The sequence below is a fragment of the Clytia hemisphaerica genome, unplaced genomic scaffold (assembly GCF_902728285.1).
Source record: "Clytia hemisphaerica strain Z4C2 unplaced genomic scaffold, Clytia hemisphaerica genome assembly, whole genome shotgun sequence".
NCBI lineage: Eukaryota > Metazoa > Cnidaria > Hydrozoa > Leptothecata > Clytiidae > Clytia > Clytia hemisphaerica.
This window is the reverse complement of record NW_027103699.1, coordinates 847,587-867,875: the sequence shown is the minus strand read 5'-3', so window position 1 is coordinate 867,875 and position 20,289 is coordinate 847,587. Positions and strand designations below refer to the sequence as shown.

Below are 20,289 nucleotides of genomic sequence, written 5' to 3'. Positions count from 1 at the left end.
GATAACTTTCCATTGACCTTCACATATTGGTAACGATCGGACAAAAATGCTTTCATCCAACCAAGTACCCTTCCTCTGATACCATACGCTTCGAGTTTTCTTAGTAATCTGCGATGTGGAACGGTGTAAAAGGCCTTTGCGAAGTCGAAATAGATTACCTCAACAACCTTATCGACGGATATCGAGTCCGCACATTTGTCTAAGTAGTGAAGTAATAGTGTCACTGTCGATCGCTTACCCATGAACCCATGTTGTTTGTTTGATAGCAATTTCTCATTCGTGAGGTGTTCCATTATTTGTTTCTTTAGGATTCTTTCCATTACTCTACACGCAACTGATGTTAAACTAACGGGCCTGTAATTTTCGGCAAGTTTTTTTTTTCCCTTCTTGTAGATCGGGGACACATGTGCAGTCTTCCAATCATCGTGTAGTTTACTTTCTACGAAGGACTTGGCCATGATAGTATGTAAAGGACGACCGGCTATGTAAAAGGCCAGCTTTTTCAGCGTGACTGGGTGAATCTCATCAGGTCCTAGCGATTTATTAGGATTCAAACCTTTCAGTTCCTTTCTGACCATGTCGATTGTTAGATCGAATGCTACGGAAACTCAGGTAGTGATCCAGCAGGTTCATTCGTAAAAACACTGCAAAACTGATCCTGTAGGATGTCAGCTTTATCCTCATCAGTAAAACAAAGTTATGATTTATCATTTGGATCAAGGAGAAGAGGGGAAACTCCCGATTTGGTCTTCATTGAGTTCCGGATATGCTTCCAAAATTTCTTAGGGCTTCTTTTTGCTTGACCACAAATTCGTTTTTCTAGTCTTCTTCTTTCTCGTCTAAATCTTTCCTGTAACCTTGTTTCTTGCAGTAGCATAAATAGCTCTATTTCTCTGTTCCGAAGTTGTACCTATTGATCTTATCCGTTTGCGATGAAGGCGACGTTTTTCTTTTAAGCTTTGTTGAATATCTTGATCGTATGCAAAACTTCCCTTTTTCCGTAAGCATTTTTCCCTTCGTACGAGGAACGTACCGATTCCTAAGCTCGAATAATTTATCTCGTAACATCTTCCAGCAATCATTTACGTTTGCATTTCCTGCTTTTTGATGGAAACCTCTAACCCAGTCAGAGTTCTCGAGATGTCCTTTCATTGCTTCAAAATTTGCCTTATTATAGTTATAGTTTTCAATAATGCATTCTGTTTCAAGGTAACATTCGAACGTAAATGATAGAACACTGTGATCACTTTTATGAAGTGGTGAAAGATAGGATATGTTGCTAACCTGGCTTTTTTCATTTGTCAGAATCAGGTCAATAAGTGATGGCGTATAGGTACCTCTAGCTCTCGTTGGTTCATCGACGTGTTGGTAAAAGAAGGAGTCTCTTAAAGCTTTGAGAAATTGCTCGTCTTCCTTTGTGTCGTCGTGAAGAGTTGACCAATTTTCCCAATTGATATCTTTAAAGTTGAAGTCTCCGACGATACACTTATGACTGTATTTCTTATTCATTGCAATTTCTTTCAGAAGAAGATTAAGTGCTGTATTGTTTTTTGCTGATGTTGGCGTGTTGGTTGGACTTCGATACATACATCCGAAAAGCAAAGAAAGGAAGAAGAAAGGAAAGGAAGTTGCAGTACGAGTGACTACACATCACAAATACCTTGTACATATTTTGGTTAAAAATATAACTTTTTCCTGCCAAAAGCGAAAAGCATCATGTATTACGAAACAAATGTACCTCATTTACCAAAAACAAGTCTTTGACCGTCACAAGACATTACACTTTTTCAGAAAGGGACTCATGTTGATGATCAGCAGTCGAGAAAATCACTTGTCTTAAACCGTCCTATACTGCCTGACATTCTCTCCGATACCAACATACAGCTTCCCGATCGTGGTCATAGCATGACCATGCACACATATGGAAATAGGCATAACCTCACCTACAAGAAGAGAAGAGCAATATATAACGATAATCATTTCGTTTCTATTTGTATACAATAGCATCATACATACAACATCTCAATATATTGTATCTTTGTCTTTGTCGATTGGACGTTCCACCCATCCTGGGTTCCGATTTCTATTTTCATATTAAAGCTTTTTTTTCGAAAACAAGAGAAAAGCAAACTTAAGCGTGTGAGCATTTTCAGTGCATCTAATATAACGCAGTGCTGGCGAGTCCCAAATAAGGACAAAATGCATGTACTGCTCTGCCACCCAAATCTCCTGAGTGAATATAGTTGGACAGAAATTTTTATTTCTTCACATACAGAATTGTATTTTTTGGACAATCGTAGCTATGTTTTCTTGAGATTTTTAGGTCTGGTCACATTAAAATATAGAAAACTATTTACTCTCGTTGAGGCTGGTCTGTTTTGAATTTTTCAATACTTTGAGCGAATATTCATTTGTTTTTTAGAAGATGAATTTTTTTTCATTGCTGCTTTCAAAGTTTTGATTTTGCTTAAAATTAGCTCACAAGAAAGTTTTATTGGATGGCCTGAGGGTTATTCTCAAAAAAATCTCAATTTTGCATTTTGAAGGATCGTATAATTTAATAGTTAAAGTATGACAGAAAGCTCGTATCCAAAACTAGCCTTAAAACTTGAAATCTTTAAGAATTTTTTTATCTCGATGTTTTTGGTTCACCTGGATGACTTTGTGCCATTGATTTTAAAGCCCGAAGGGCTAGAGTGCCGCAATCATGACGACAGATTGTATCTAGCGGTTCCTTTGTTTTTGAGGACTGCATTTCTTTAAAATCTAGCGATAGATTTTACTTTCGATCCGGCGTTTGTGTAAAAACCACGCGGGGCGTTCTGGATGGGAAACAAGTGGCTTCATTTCACATCTAGGAGTCTCGAGTCTAGCCCATTGAGTTTAAAGCCCGAAGGGCTAGAGTAGAATCACTAACCTTTCTCAGGCAAGAAAAGGTGAAGCCTTAAAAAATGCGCCGTATTTTTTACGACAGATTGAATCTAGCAATTCCTTTGTTTACGATTGATATTTTTTTCGAAATTTAGCGATAATTTTTAATTTCAATCTGTCATTTGTGTAAAAACCAGGCGAGCCGCTCAAGGCCGCGCAACTTTGGTAGGATTTGTTGGCTTCACATCCTACCAAAGAGATTGACTTCTAGCCTTCGGCTTCTACTTCATTGGTCTAGCCCTCCGGGCTTGGAATTCAATGCATTGTATGGCTAAGTTTTGAAATTTTGAGTCTGGATACCAAAGGCTAGCGGGAAATGTTCATACGGACTGACAGTACCGTAAGGAAAAGGTTTTTCTCACACAGCCTTTATAATACCCAGCAGGGATTTATTGGGTGTCTGAATGGCACATGGCAGGAAAAACATTCTGCTTAATGCTTTATATGTAATTTCCTTTTACCAGATCTTAATATTTCCTCATCAAAAGACAAAACGAACTTTTTTGTCATACATTACTATGACAATGGTATTGTAATTTAATTTATTAGGTTATTTATAAGAACAGAACCTAGCAATGCTTTCTTTTACTGTTACTGCTCGTATGTAAGGCTTCTGAAATTTTAATGCCAATATAGCTAAAATAGGGTGATAACCATCGTACATATCCACTCGTACTTAAACCGACTTTTAATCGATGAAGCCTTTTTATCGCCTATCAAGCACTGCGAGCTTGTAGAAAAGTTTTTATTCATCTTGTTTATCTCAACTCGCGAGGATATAAATTCTAGTTCAAATGAAGATGAAGTATTGACCAAATTGTCAAGTTGGGTTGGGGGTCCTACCGGGTCTGTGACACAGAGGTGTAATAACAAAGCAAATGATTGCCTGTACAGCCCTATAAACAAATAAATAATCTAAGTAAATGATCGTTGTACATTCTTGTATCAATTCTCCACTAGCCCGACTTAAAATCAACCGCTACTTAATATATAATTCGACAACCTTGACTGGTCTAACCAAAGCTGACTGGATACCAATAAAAGTCTCTGAGTTAACAATGTTGGTGTGTTTCAACGAAGAATTCATATTACACTACCTTTAGTACTTATAAAATTTGAAGTAATATTTTCTGATAGAAATACTGGCTTCTTATAAAAAACACATTTTGAATGAGAGATATAAAAGAGTACCCAGTGATTAATGGCATTTGTAAAAAGACAATAGCATACTGCCTATTTAATTCTAGTCAATTTTTTTCTACAAACAAGTTAGTACAAAGCACTCCTACATTGAGGTTTCTTTTATACCTTTAAGTGGTAAGCTACACCCATTTTTCAACACAGTGTAGGAGGATTTTTATAATGTTTGTCTTAATTGAATAATGCTAAGCCTAGAAAATAATTTCTTTTTATTTCCAAAGGTTTTTTTAATTGAAATCATGTTGGATCTATCAAGGGAACACATTTTTATGGCTGGTGAAATGAATGAGCCTCTTTATCTGGAATCTGGGTTTAATATGACTGAAATTTAGATGTTCAAAAAGTGGTCTTAAGGCTCATGGGTTTATTGTGGAGGGGAAAAGCCAGGCTAGAATTGGTTAAGAAAAGCAAAACATTCGAAATTGAGATTTCTATAAATAAAAGAACGAATTCAAAATGGCTTTCATGAATATTTGTGTGATCAGTTTGGTCAAATGGGACCGTACTGGAGTAAAAAAAACACGATAATATTATAAAGGTTAATGAACCTTTTGAAGAGCTTATACATTAAAACTATACACTAAAATCTCCACATGACCATGAGGCTACTAGGTCTTTAAAAATAACAGAAAAGCGATGAGAAACAGTTCAAAAAAACATCATAAATTATCTTTAGAACAAAAACAGCAAGACTCAAGATGGGGCACATAAAAATGTAAAACACTTTAGTTTTAGATCTATCAGCAAGCTACCGAATTCGACGGAGTAAAAAGGTTGAATAACTCTATTACACACAGAAAAAAATTACACAAAAATCATAAGATTGGTGAATTTTTCAAAGTCATTATTTTTATTGATTACGTTAAATTATTGCATTGTAGCATGGTTTTATAATTATACCTATGTTTTGACATAAATATTCTGTCGATTGGTACCGGCTTAAGATTTGATAAGCGTCTTACATATACGACAAATGATAAGATATTATAATAAAATAGCCAATGGGACAATTGATTAACAAAAAAAATGATGTATGTAGATAGGTATACAAGACGAAGAGAGAAAACAAACCCATTTTTTTTTAATCTATAATCTATATTTTACTGATAAAACTGAACTGAGAGCATAAGGTATAGTAGGTAATATGGTTTTAGGTATTTTTTTTTCTCTAAAGTAAATAGATTTTTTGACAACACGGTTACAATATTTATCAAACCTACTTTCATTTCAGGAAAAAAAGAGAGTTTATTCATTAGTGACTGCAATTTGACATTTAGGGATTTTTGGCATTTTTGGTTTTTAACTATTTGAAATTAAAAATCAAGTGATGATTAGAAAGTAGATTTCAATTGAAATTAATTGGATTGAATTTATGCTGATACGTTGGAATTTTGAGGGAAATACAATTTACATTTGATTTTGATGGTTAATCTGAGTGCGGAGCGATTATCAATAATTTCGTGAAAATTCGTGAAAAAAGAGAAAAATTTAAAGTTGGAAGATAACAAACGACACATGAAGGTTTTTTATCTCCATTATAATACAAGTCAAGTGAATTATTCCTTTTGATGGTTTATTCTGATAAATATACGGTTGGCACTGACGGTCCATTATTCGTTAGCCACCAACCAAATGAACAAATGTCCAATCGGAGAGGCGGACGTAATTTACTCGGACTCAATGTTGATATCACTGTTGAAAAACAACAAACAACTACTTGTGGTGACAACAATACATCATCAACTAACGCATGCGTAAAAGACACAAAATGTACCTCAAATGATTATCCACCTATAGAGACACCATCAGGGACGATTTTAAAATTCATATCATCAGATGAGAACCGTAACAGTCTTATTGAGACACAATCAAATACTATAGACCATCTATCACCAACTAATGTATGCGAAGTAACCGCAACAGAGATAACAGAACGCAAAACAAAAAAGAAATCATCTGCCATACAAAACTTTCGAAATTTAGTCAGGACAACAGTTGTGACTTTAGAAGCTAACCATCAATTCATGAACACATCAAATTCACCAAACAAAACACCGGAATCTCCTTCCTCTTCAACTCCATCAAAAACGAACTCTACAAATCACCATAGAAACCACCATCATCAAAGAACAGACAGTAAAAAAGACACTCAAAATGATAGTCATCGTCACCACCATGAGAGGAAACATCGTAAAAAAGGTTTAGCGAAATATCGAAAGAAGCGTAACAGAAGATCGAGAGTTATACCCAATGGAGGTGCATCCCTATGGCAACCGATGGTAAGTCCATTCTTTCTAATTATTTGTACCACCCCTGTCTCAACATCAAATTATTAAAAACCAGTTTCAATAGTATACATCCCCAGTATAACCAATGTCACATGGAAGTTTTTGACGTTATTGGAAAGGTATAAAGTTACAGGAAGGTTTTATGGGAAACTATTGCAAATTGTTGAACTACCCCTGTATCAAAATATCTACAATGTATTAAATATCTCATGGGTGATTTCGTCTCATAGACCCTCATTGAAATTGATATGTAACAAGGGATGGGATTGAAGGGTTTAATCACATTGTCATTGTTAAAAATTTTCCAGTTTCTTTTTCTCCTATACATATTATTTTCAGCTGTCATAACACGTCTAATTGACGTCTATCCAACGTCAAAATGAGAAACAGAGTATTTTCATGACTAATTCTTAAACATTTATCAAGAGATTCGAAATTCTTGAAAATCTAAGATCGATAGTTGATAGATTTTTATCAATGAGATAAACATCAAGAATTGATAATATTCAATGATTCATAGAAGGCTGTCAGTGAGAGAATATGGCAATCAAAAATAGGCAGATCAAAATATTTTGATCGGGAATTTGAAAAATGTGCCTACACGACACTAGCGAGTACCTCACTAAAAACCGGGATTTTTCATCTCGTTTCTTAGTGAGTTCCACTAATGACGATTTTCGAAAATATAAGTCTTTCAAGTGCTTTGACGCAAAGTCGATTTTTTCGCTCTGCAGGAGCTTCGAAATTTAAAAGTGACGTCAAAAAATCGAAAGTTTAGAGCCCGAAAACCCGGGCTCAAAACATTCGAAAAAGTCGCAAAGTGGAATAGACGTTAATTGCGTAAAAAAACGCGGGTGACGTCTAGTATAGGCTAACATGACACGGATTGATGAGAATTGGCAAATTGTAAAAGATTGTACACAAATGTTAACTTTAAAAAGTTTTATACCAAACATTACCTTAATTCTGGTCTGTAAGGGTTTTGAATCCTCAAATAAGTATTACTAGAGTCAACTCACTCTAATTCGACCTTTTATTATTCAAATCTCTCTGTAATTCGAACTAATATGTTGGTCCCCTCAGCTGGAAAGGGGTTAAAATTTCTCTCTGTAATTCGAATCTTTCTCTACAGGTCAAATTAGATAAAATCAACTGTATATGGTTCTTACTAATCACTAAACTAAGCCTTGCGGTTAAAACATCTTTCATTTTCATAATAGCAGACAAAATGGGCAGGCTTGTTAGCGAGTGAGTGAAAGAAAAGACCCACCTATCGTCTATAGGTAGCAAACTTAAATGCTTAATTGCTTGTCATCAATCAATGATATAATATTTATAAAAGACTTCTAGATATTGCTTGATCATTCATCATCTATTCATCGAGTTCAATATAGTAAAGAATAAAATTTGAAAAGGAGTTCATTAACTAATGGCAAGAATGAGATTCACCTTAAAATAGTTCACTTTTCAAACATCTTAAATTTCAAATAATTCGGAAAAATCACTTCTCAAAAGAGTTCTCTTCGAATATCCCATTTCGAAAAACCCTAGGCTAGCATCCACTATCTTAAGTAATCATTCGTGCTCCTTATACTTTTTTGTAGAGGTCAGTGATTTAGACGATATCAAACCCCAAAGTCCTTGGAAAAAATGTCTCTAATTTTTATTATCATTATAGCAAACATGTTGCTGGAAGTCAGCTGCAGGACGAATAATAAAACTTGAAGATACAAACATTTCGAAGCTATATGAAACTGAACAAAACGCACTAAGAACTGTTTCGTTGGAATTCTTACAAGATAAATGTTTAGATTGTCAACTGGTCATCCCTAAAGGTACGGTAATCTTTTTTAATTTTGTTTCTAATTTTGCCTTTTTTCGCTCTGTAATTTCACAGAGGGATTCCAATTTTTCAAGTGGGTTTCTGTTGCATGAACAATGTTGCAACGCAATTTCTTTACTTTGTCCTTAATAGGAGTTAAGATTATAAGTTCGATCTAACGTTAAGGGTCAGCAATAATGAATAGTGTCAAATGTCAAACGTTTTATAAATGATTTGTGAAAGATTCAAAAGAATTTAGAAAACTTTGATTTCGAGTTAAACATACTTGACAAAATACTTAACATTTCAAAGGGCGTTAACATCTCATTCAAGTACTTTGCTCTTCCAAATAAATATCAGCATGCTATACGCCTAGAATTCATAATATTTATGTTTGAAAGAACTCCATTTAGAAACCTGTGTTGACAAAGTTTTGCATTTTGCAAAGGAGGCGTTTAAAACCCTCCCTTATCATGCAGGACATATTATACATTAAAAAACAAACATTTTGCTGATAGAACACTTTTAAAAAACTTGAGTGTATTATTTTGTCAGTTTAAAAAGAATTCAAGAAAGAATGTTTATGCCGGGTCTATGATTAATTAACTGAGCTTTCTTGATATGCGTGTCTTTAAATAAAGAAAGTTTCCATATAAAGGAATGACTGTCACTCAACAGCGGAAATATTATTATTGTGTACTTTTTGTCAATCATGTCAGGAATTCCAAACGCCTTCTTTTTTATGCTTTGTATTATCATCTCTTGTAATATACGAATATCCTTATTTGATATCCGGTTGTACGTCCTCGTTCGTGCTAAGGCCGTCTTATTCTTAAAGGTGTAGTAGGATAGACTCTGCTACAATCTAGGTATATCAATAACTATACTGAAGTATCTTTATTTAATATCTAGCTGTAAAACTAGATAGACAAGTTTTGCATTTCACGTAGATAGAGCGCGTTCCTCTGTTTTTTTTTTCTGTTTGGGTTCAAATTTAGTCAGGTCGTCTTTAGATTTGCTGAAAAGAAACCGGGGGCACTGGATTTCTAAACGACGGCATATGCCGCCCAAAACTTGGCTTTCAAATTCGGACCCTTACAGTGCAGCTCTTAATCGTTAAAAGGGTACCCTTACAGTGCATTCTTACCACCAATTTCCAACCTTTATAGTGTAGCATAGAACAATGTCTTGGAAAAATTTTCCTTAAACTGAGCCTTGTCTGTCAGTAAAATGGTCAAAAATATAAATTTTGGGGTTTATAAAGTAAAAACACAGTTATCAGGACAGTTTTGGCTGAACATATAATGAATTGAACTGATTCTGCTTTTGACTCTCTCGATTATTTTGATTTTTGCCCAAAAATGTACCCTTAAAGTACAATCCTCTAAAAGTACACCCTTGCAGTGCATTTCGAGGACCTCAAAAAACCTACCCTAAAGGGTGGCACATGCCGTAGGTCGGACCATATGAGAGCCCCCCCCCCCGGGAAACAGGCAGGGGTGAGAATCCCTGATGAAAACGCCACTTGGACATACGCCCTAAAGACCTAAAGAGCTCCTGTAGTACGTCTTTTAAAATATTGTTAAAATAAGTCTTATATCTCTCATTGCATACCCGGTCGATAAGAGCTTCAACATAATTTAATAGATCGTATATAATCAAAATCGCCTTTAGATCAAACCTTCAATTAATTTCCTCCTTTTATATCAATTTTAAAACTTTCAATGATTACATAAACTATCAAACTAGCGTATGAGACTTAATATTTAATTTCTCACTTACTCTTCTTCTTCAGGCCAATTCTATAGGAACAAAAGAGTAATAGAGAAACGTGAAATTGAATGTCATAATCTTTGGTTATCTTTTAAAATCATCTCAAAAGTATAAAATGTTATATATTTTTAAGCATCATAAACTTAAGGCAAATGAAATGAATTGACTTCATGATTTAATCAAAAGTGCTGAAAATGACTTTTTCTTTTCAAAACATCTGAAATATTTAAATCAGGCATTCTATTTTTGGTTTCCTTGCATTTTGATGAAGCCTCATAAACATTTTTATAGGCCCATAATTACACTAAGTCGTCATTTATGTCTGCATGGAACTAGTATACTTAAGAGATCATAAGACTCCGAATCAAGAACAAAATGACTGACCCCCTACTGAATCAATTAATAGCTTAAGATTATTAAGCATTAAATACGATAAAAAAATGAAAAGATCTATTTGTCCTCCTGAATTCTGAGCAAAAAAAAAGCAAAAAAGGAATTATTTAACCATTTTTTCATTACTTTCATTCAAACATATTAATCTTGATATTCAAAGGCTCTACGTTAAAGAGGAATTTGTTTGACTATTCTAGTAATGACGTAACCCTAAAAATTATACAACTGTGGATTTAGATGTAGTGTAAAATTGTTAATCATAAAACAAAAGACGCAAACCATTAGCTATAAGAAAATCACGAACGTCATCGATCCACTAATAATTAACCTGAGATCAGATCGTGATTGTTTTCTGCCCACCACGCAGAAGCTCATAAAGGGAAGGGCGAAAACAAACAGTCTGATGAATATGCTATCTAATTTTCTTGAGGTCCGTATATCGTCAAGAGTGGACTGGGAATGATAACAAAGTAGCGAGACAAAGTTGAAATAGGGCGCCCTATCAGGAAAATTTAGTTTTTGACTTTCCGGCGCACAACAAGGCTCTTGTTGTTGAATTTTCCGCGGGAGGAACATTTTCCTCAGATGGTTAATTTTCAAAGGCCTGCACTGGTATTATATTGAGCTGAGAAAAATTAAATTATAAGTTTTTTAGATTAAAGCTTCAAAAAATCTTCGCAAGCAATTCAATATTGCTTATTTTCTTTAAAATTATAAGTCACGTCGCTCTATTAACTATGAGAGTCTTGTCAGGTTTTTTTCTATCTTATTTGTAGTTTTCAACTATACAGGAAATAGCTGCACAGGATCCCTTATTAAAACTTCCTAGACCAATAGAATTTGGATTAGTTCAGAAAAAAAGTGAGAGTAAATATTAAGTCTTTAACTATTATTGCTCAATCTCATTGAAATTTACAAGTCACGTTCCTTAAGAGAAGCTTTGTAGAAAAATGCTTTACGAATGCTTCCATCAACAGAAGTTTTTTATTTCATGCGTAATTACAATCACTATTCGTTTTTTTTAATTAATTGAAGTAACATAACGACAACCCCATAATTGGAATGTTTTTATCATAAAAAGAAATTTGAGCCAAAATGATAATTATGATTTACTTTCATATTCTTGTATACTTGTTGACTGCCTTTTAAAATTAATATCAATATTCTAATTCCTATCTCTTCGGGGTAAGGACCCAGTCCGACAGCTATCAGAGGGCTGATACACGTTTCTTAAGCAAACTATATAAGAACATAGTTTTGATGGACAAAGCAAAATATTGAAAAACAAGTTAAAAACATTTAAGGCTTTGCGGACTCTAGAACGGATATGGAAAAAATGGAAAAAAAAATTCACAAAATGGTAAAAATAAGAGCATTTTATGGCATAGACTTGGACTTTCTAATGAATAAAATGTGTATCTATCTCTTTTTATCTCTTAATAGCTCTTGGGTTTGTATCTGAAAAAAGATTTTTGGTCGTGAATATGCCTCTGATTCTTTTGAACTCTAAATCTGAAGCCTTGTAAAAAACAAAATACACTAAAGAAAATACTTTGATGTACACTATTTGAAACAGTTTTGTTTAAGATGCACATAAACTCAAAAAGTTGCTTTTACAGAAGATAAAACAAGAAAAAGTCACGACAATAACTCCCTCTTCTATTTCTATTTCATCTTTCCTTAACCTTTTTTTAATCCTTTCAGAAAATCATAGCGCAGTTGTTAGACGAAGATGGAAACTATTATTTGGTAAAAGGAAACATCATGCTGAAAATCAAGGTAAGAGTTATCTCTAATGTGCTTGAAATGACACCCATTTGATCAAAATAGTAGTATAACCTTGGAACCAAATCATTCGCTTTCTCTCTAGATATAACAAATTGCTGTAGTTTTGTATAGAATTCGCCACTCTCTTAGGAAGTCCTATCAATTTTTCTATTGAACCTTAGGCTAGACTAGCCTTGCTAATTATCTTCCCTTCTTTACGAACCTACAGGTGCAAAGCCACAAAACCCAGTATTTTCCATCGATCTATCACAAGTTATTGAAAACGATAAAGCAGTTGAAAAAGCACATCAAATAGCATTGGAGAAAATCAATAATAGCTCCATCAATCACGGCGACGTTGAAGATGTCGTCGACAAAGCAACCGTCTCGTCAGAAAATGACGACGATTTATTGGACACATATCGTAAAAACAGTCATCGTCGAATGAGTGACCCGACCGTCCCAAACGACGGGAGTGATTCTGAACTTTTAGACTTTTCTTTATCAGGATTAAGGACTATTGATACATTGAAAGAAGAAGATGAAGAAGATTTAGTCCCGTTGAATAGACGAAAATCTCGACTTATTGAAGCTTTAACTTTATCATCTACGTCAGCATCTTCAGTCTGCATTTTAGACAAAGAATTAGAATTTCAACCACCGAAACCTCAAGTACCAAAAGTCATATTGAGAGCGGTAGAATATATAAATGCGCATGCGTTGACGACAGTTGGTATTTTCAGGACTGGTGGATCACACAAGCGAGTCAAACAGGTAAATTATACTAATCTAGAAACTCAGCATTCCTACAGTAACGACACACCGGGTACAGCAAGTACACTGTGCCAACCTAAAAAATCTTTTTATACACCCTACGGGGATAGAATGTTTTGAACTTGAAACGTTCGATTCGAATGTTTTGAACTTGAAACGTGCGAAAATCCGACAAAATATAGAAAGCAACATGGAAATTAGTCAGCTGATGTCAAATGTCAACTGGTCAGACTTTCGAAGGAGATCTAGGCCTTTTATTATTATGATATCTGTAGGTTGAGTACACTTAAGGCAACTGGGCTGTTTTGTATTTTTAGATGAAAGCAAATTTCGATAGTGGTTATACAGACGTTATCACAGAAGACAGCAATCCTCACGATGTGGCTGCCATTTTCAAAGAATTTCTACGCTGTTTACCTGACCCTTTACTGACACGTGACTTGTACCCAGCTTTCTTAGCAGTAGCGAGTAAGTCAATTGAGATCATTTTCGGTCTCATCAAAAAATTAACCAATTAAAAAGAATTAAAATGAGAAATAAAAAAACACGTTTATATAGATTTTTCATCATGCAAGCTGTTTGTTTACTTTTCCTTAAAAAGTCAAAATGTTGCTATCATTAAAACCAGGAACCAGGACTACAAGAATTGCTTGTAACTTTTTTCGTACAATCCCTCATCTGGTATTATTCAAAGTAGAATTCTCATCAAAAATCTTACACACCAAATTTGCTCCTTAAAACATCAAATTTGCTGATTTTTTGACTGAAATAAAATTTGAACACTGTTTATCAAGATCATAATTTTTTTCCTGTCTTTGTTTTCAAGAATTGAAAGACGAGGAAACAATCAATAGTGCAATTATCAATTTAGTACGATTACTACCCGCTGCCAATCGAGATACTTTAGAAGTAACATTAGCATGTCTGAATAAAGTAGCAGAGAATTCAATGGATAGTTTAGATGATGATGGTAATCTCATCTCTGGTAATAAGATGGATTCCAAGAACCTGGCAACCTTAATGGCACCAAATATTCTTCATAGATTAAAGGTCAGCATTTTTTGAATTTTAGTTTTCCCTCTATTCAGACGAAGAAAATACATTTTTCTTTCTGTTATTATTTCCCAAGGGTTTGGAATTTTTTCTAAAGATTCATTATCGTTGCGAAACTACACGGAAACTCTTTCAAAGATTCACGACAAAATTGGAATTAAAAACACTCTTTAAAAGAAGCCTTTCGAGCGTTTCAATCGACAAAAACGAACGTCAGATGTCATGACGGGCAAATACAAAAGTAATAGCTCCCCTTAGTACTGCCAAAATTAAAAAAGCATTAGCAAATCACTTTAGAGCAAAAGAATTCATCTTTTTTATTTCATAGCCATACAAACCATCACAAAGTACCGCAGAAATATTGAACCCTGAAGACAATAAAGCAGCAATTGACGTTGTCCTGAGGATGATCGAACTTAATGAAGAGCTTTTTGAGGTATTTCAACAAACAAAGTTTTTTCAGCAATATTTTGACTTGCCATTTAGTCCATACTCGAGAGGAAGGTTTCATTGAAGAAAATGAAGGTTGCTTATTTTGATGGTTCGGGACTCAGAATAATAACCAATGAAGTCTTCGTTCAATACGTGTAATGAATTTCCCAATTTAAATGAAAACAGCTTTTGACGTCAAGAGAAACGGAGAAAACCTCATATCGAATTTAGACAGTCGACTTTCTGTCGAATTTTGTTAAAAATAAAGAAAGAAAAACAGAAAGTAAACCCTCTAAACCATTTAGGTTTAAAACGCCATGGTCTAACTACTGCTTTTAAAATCTCAAGTATATCCATTCGTTCTTAGATTCCATCTACAGTTCATGACAAAGTTTTAAAGAAACTATTGGACGTTGAACCAGAGACTGTAGACTTTGTGCTGAGGAAAGAAGCAAGTCGAAAAATGTTTGTGTAAGTACTGTAATATAGCCTCAAACTATGCTCAAAAGATTTAATCAAAATTAATACCAAATTTTAACCAATTCTTTGATTGCTCTCACAAGTTTCAAATTCTAAGACATGTTATAAGTCGACTACATTGAGGAGAATAAGTTTTCAAGTTCATATAGGGTGCATATAACAACAACAACAACTTCTATATCATAATCGATTTCGCTTTTTAATAAACACCCTGTAGAAGTCCAGAAAGTACCAACCATTACAAACAATATCTTTCTCTTTAGCTTCGACGAATCATCAAATACAGACAAAAGCGAAGCACCTGTAAAGAAGGTGTCGGGTGGAAGTTTACGACGGCCAAATAGCGCCGGTCCAAGAACCCGATACAGCATAGAAGAAGTCTACTTCCATAAAACGAATTCGTTTAACCAGCCCTATAAACCTTTCATACGTCGAAGGAAAGAAAGTGCCAGTAGTCGTCCAACATCCTCACGAAGTGATCCACCAGATCGTACAAGTGTGAGGCGTTCTTCACCTTTCATCACACCTCCAAACTCTGAAAAAGGACAACGAAAATCATTTCAACGAGATATTGATGAAAAGACAGTTACAACTGCATTTGGTAAAAGAGATTCACATAGTCCACGTGATAGTGGCGTTGTTATGAATGCTACACCACCGTTTCAAAGGAATTCTTTACGTGGATCAAAAGACTTTAGTAAATTTTCACCAGCAGGATCACCTAGTACTTCCTCATCCGTCGTTTACAGGAGACCAAGTATTGATAGACTGGCTAGAGATTCAGCTTACCAAAGTGGTATGACTGATATGTCATCGCGTAGGTCAAACGTCAATTCGTTAAGTCTACCAACTAATGAGCCAAATGAAGATCTGGAGAATGTCGAAGAGAAATCCACTCTAGACAGACATGCAAGTTTCACATCACAAGGAACCAAAATAGACTTTTTGAATGATGTTTTGAATGCGCCATCAATCCTGGCACCAAAAGATTCATTGAAACAAAGGAAGATATCATTACCAGTTATGCCTTCCCATAAAACAGGAGGACCATTACGAAGTCCTACAAAAGCAAATAGTGTTGATTGTAATGAACGAGCAATTAAAGCTTCAACAATTGATTTTGAATATAACCCTGAGTGGCAAATCAATATAAGAGACAGTCAATTTCCAGACCAAGAAACAACACTTTAAGTTATACAGCAATCTAAATTTCATCTCCAAATGTTTAAAGCTCAAAGTTCAATTTTTTAACTCAATTCATTATATTATTGTAATTATTTTGTTCATTATAAAAATCATATCTGATCATTCACTATACACAATCACAAAAATGCTGCATTAATTTAGATATAATACTAACTACTAACTAAGTCCTTGAGTCTTCTCCTATTATTGGCTTTAATTATTATTGTTATCTTGAAAAAGGTCGACATTCAAACTTTATTTCGTTTTTATCGACATCCTACTTTTACGATATATTTTGAATGCATTGTTGCAACTTTCATGATATTTACTTTTAAATCATCTCCCAAATTAAATCTCATGTAACCTATGCTTTATTTATACCAAAATAGACACCTGAGAATGCCTATATTATTTGGTGTCATCAGTAAGAATAAAAAGGGGTTTCCCTTCTATACCAAAAGTTTATATTTTTGTAAAATGCTTTAAATCTGTTCCGAAAAGATAGAATTGATTGATATCCTAGCTGTAAAATTTCATTTTTTTGACAGTATTGAAGGTTGAAGTTTCTTTATTGAACCTTGTTTTGAGTATTTTCTAAATTATTATATGCACGCACCGCACAACAACACACTATAAAAGATAACTTAATAATATCAAATATACGAAACATTACCTTTATTAAGAACATTTAGACTTAAAAATGTGGAACAATATTTTTTGGGCAAGGATAAAATTATAGTGCTTGCCCAATGTTTAGATGTCATAATATATTAATACTTGAGATTTCATTGAGTTTTTTAGGAATACATACTGTGTATGTAAAGACCAAGTGTTGGCAATATAAAATTACTGTAAAATTTGGTACAGTGTATTAGTACAGTGTATTAGTAATGAAGGTTTAAAATTTATATTTTTTTTTGTATTTCAAACTTTTGGTTTATATTCTTTATTTATGTTTTTTTTTTTATTTCAACATTGATAAACAGGCATATTTAAATGTAAAAATTTCTTTTGATTTTTGTAGAGAAATTGTATATTTTGGAAAGGATAAATAGATGAAAATTCGAATTATATGATAAATTTCTCTTTAAAAATGAGAAGTCTACTTAGGGTAAACTAATCTTTTCATGTCCTTCGATGTTTCTTTTATAGAGTCAGTCCTTCTTTTTAGGGAGCTCCTTATATTTAAGGACCGTAAAACATGCTTTACATCTAGTATTTCTTTTCAGTAAGACTAATTTATTATTTGTGCATGCGGTTCAATGACAACCACAACTTTTCATTTGATGTAAACCAGGCTTCACACAATTCTCTCGGAAAACACAGATATCTATATCTCTGCTTACTAGTTTGGGTTTTTTTCTGATCCAGTAGATTAGATGAAGATCAGTGGGGAAAAAGGTCCTTAAGTATAAGGGCAATCCCTATATATCAGGGCAATCCCTATATATAAGGACAGTCCCTATAATTATATACTATAATATAGGGATGGTCCCTATATATAAGGATGGTCCTGATGGACCTATTGACTCAGTTATGCATATTAAATTACTCCACCACCCATATTGGCAGTAGATTATCTGCTCCGTATTACAGAAATAAAATGCTAATACTCAAGCTAATACTTTATAGGATGTCAAGCGGGAAGATTTGCAGCGTTATCACATGGCTAATTTGGGAGAATGTTTTAGCTTACTAATTTGAAGAAAACTTATTTATAAATAAATATGTACTAGTAATTTCCTGAGGTCAATTTTGAAATTTTTTGAAATTTCCCGAGTGCAACGAGGGAAATTTAAAACATTTCGAAATTTGACCGAGGGTAATTTATCCAGAATTTCACGAAAACAAGCATGGGATTCCTGGTTAATCTCATGGTTTGGATTGAAATTCTAACAATTCTGTAAGACGTCAATTTAACACTGGAAATCAATCTGAAAATTTAAAAAGAGGTCTCAAAAAAGTCATAGAAACGCGAATCGAGTTTTAATTGGATAGTATTCCATTTACTTAAGCCTTTGAAGTTAGTAAGAAAGTCAAAAATCGTGATGATATTCCAAACGAAGAAAATTTCACTTTTGCGGGAAATTACAAAATCTAGGAGGGAAATTACAAAAGCTAGGAGAGAAATTACAAGTTCGCGGGAAATTACAAATTAACGTAAGCAAAAACGTCAATCGAATTTCAATCAACCATGAGATTAAATATCTAATTTCCCGCTTGTTGGTTGTTTTACTTGCATCCACTGAAGTGTGGAGTAATTAGTTATTCATTTCCTTACTTTAGACCGATCGATCTACCGATCACTCCTCAAAATCACTTACATCGAGAAGTTACGTACATTATGCATTTTACGAGTATTATCGGCTATGAGGCGATCTTGATAATTTGGAATTTAGTTAGAATAATTCGAGTTTTTTAACTTAATACAAACTTTTAAACGTCATTTTGATAAGGACCCTTATCGACACTGTTCGTAAGAATCGACATGAAGAAGCACGTATCAAATTGAAACTTGATGATTATGAAAGAAGAAAAATTGATTCAAAACTTGAGAGATTTACATTCTTCACAATAAAATGCTGCAACCAAACTTCATTTAACCAAATCAAAGTAGATATTTTGTGTGTATGTTTTTTTTTTTTTTTACATAGCTTGGTTATTATACCATGTTTGTTTGTTTTTTTGCTGACAAAGCGTTTTGCAAAAGCGCGGGAATTCACGAGCGGAGGAAAATGTCGAAAGTTCTAAGTTTTAGACTTTTCCGACTAATAAGAGATTTTTCCGACGTCTAAAGATTTTTCCAAACGGTATCGCTAAGATTTTTCTGACCATTAAAGATTTTTCTAACCGTATGCAGAAAAAAATACGCTTAGCCTCCACTGAGATGCAAGTTACCCAATCTCACCTTGTGTATTCAATAGACCAGGGATTGATTATGAAAAAAAGACCGATAAGGGATGATCATAGAAGGATTTAGATTAGATTTTTGGAGCTCAATCTTCTATCGATCCCTTATCGGAATTGATAAGCAATTTATTGATCTTTTATCGATCCTTCATCAACCTGTTCTGATTATTGATCCTATTGAGCCTGACTGCCTAGAGGAAACAAAAATTTCAGAGTTAAAAAATGAAAAATAATTGGAAAGTTAAATTAAAGGAAGAAAGATTTTCCGAGAGTTAACAAAGGAAAAATAACTCGAAAGGAAGCAAAACTAACCAAGTTATGGAAGGGTGAAAATGACTTTAATAAATCCCATCCCAAATATGACATATTATAACTCGGTTTTCTCATATCTCAGTTTTTCAACTCGGAAAAAAAATAACTCGAGAATTCCTGGTCTTGCCTGAAATAGACAGGAGACCCGTCGTGTGTTTTTTTATAATTTGATGTACACAAGACGGGTTCGAGCATTTTTTACAGTTGAAAAAGCGCAGGACTCACTCACTAAATAAAATGAGTAAACAATAAAAAATCGCGCTTTTTTCTATAGCAGTTTGAACATAGAAACTAAAACAAACTTTCATTGGCTAATTCATCAACTGTCATTTTGAGGAGCGGAATTCAAATTGGCAGCCCAAACCATGCTATATATTTTGCCATCAGTTTATCAAAGAAGAAATCATAGCATGGATTCCCAGGCTATGCCCCAGTTTTCAGAGCATGTCCTGGCTGCCCCCAAGGAAAAATTATAACATTGAAATCCTGCCCTTGAACTTTGTGTACCCACCCAGTGGGTGGGCCAGAAAGGCTACTAAAAAAACAGAAAAAGTAACAAAATTGGCAATTTTCAGTGATTTTGGCCCTGAGACCAGAATTAATTATCAAAAATTTGCCCCTGCCCTTGAAACTGATACACACTCGAGATCTCGATGATTTCTGCCATACTCTGCAAACTGGGCTATGCCTGATGAAAGGGCACAAAAATATATACAAACAAAAAAAAACTAAAAGTTACTTACATCTGTATTTTGATTTCTAACATAAACACAAGCACAAACAAACTGCCTAGATTTATAAATATTAGACCTCTTTTTGATAATTTGGTCAGCGACAAGCGAGTTTTAGTTGTCTGTGCGTGTCTGGGTTGGAATAAAAAAATTCTTTGGGACTTTAAATCTTGTGCGGTGCCATTTCGATTAACAAATCTAGTGAAGTGAACTGGCCGAAAATATATCCAGTGAAACT

General features: G+C 34.1%; 2 protein-coding genes across 4 annotated transcripts in view; one reads left to right on the top strand and one right to left on the bottom strand.

Annotated features, from left to right (window-relative positions):
• LOC136804021 (lysosomal phospholipase A and acyltransferase-like) overlaps positions 1–20,175 on the bottom strand; it is a 33,223-nt gene extending 13,048 nt beyond the window's left edge. The window contains exons 1-2 of one of the 3 annotated variants that reach the window (XM_067060762.1): positions 20,064–20,175; positions 1,748–1,943 (exon numbers count right to left, since the gene is read on the bottom strand). In XM_067060762.1, the coding sequence (XP_066916863.1) occupies positions 1,748–1,778 (31 nt within the window). In that variant the 5' untranslated portion in view covers positions 1,779–1,943; positions 20,064–20,175. Of the gene's footprint in view, positions 1–1,337; positions 1,723–1,747; positions 1,944–19,006; positions 19,129–20,063 lie in introns of those variants that run through there. The other 2 variants (XM_067060763.1, XM_067060761.1) reach the window with 2 other exon arrangements.
• LOC136804018 (rho GTPase-activating protein 6-like) lies at positions 5,349–16,992 on the top strand. Its single transcript, XM_067060758.1, has 9 exons — positions 5,349–6,410; positions 8,098–8,254; positions 12,112–12,186; positions 12,404–12,948; positions 13,266–13,416; positions 13,775–13,998; positions 14,330–14,437; positions 14,801–14,904; positions 15,177–16,992. Exons 1-9 carry the CDS (start codon positions 5,700–5,702, stop codon positions 16,102–16,104), a joined length of 3,003 nt encoding a protein of 1,000 aa, XP_066916859.1. The 5' UTR covers positions 5,349–5,699; the 3' UTR covers positions 16,105–16,992.
• Positions 20,176–20,289: the final 114 nt, after the last annotated feature.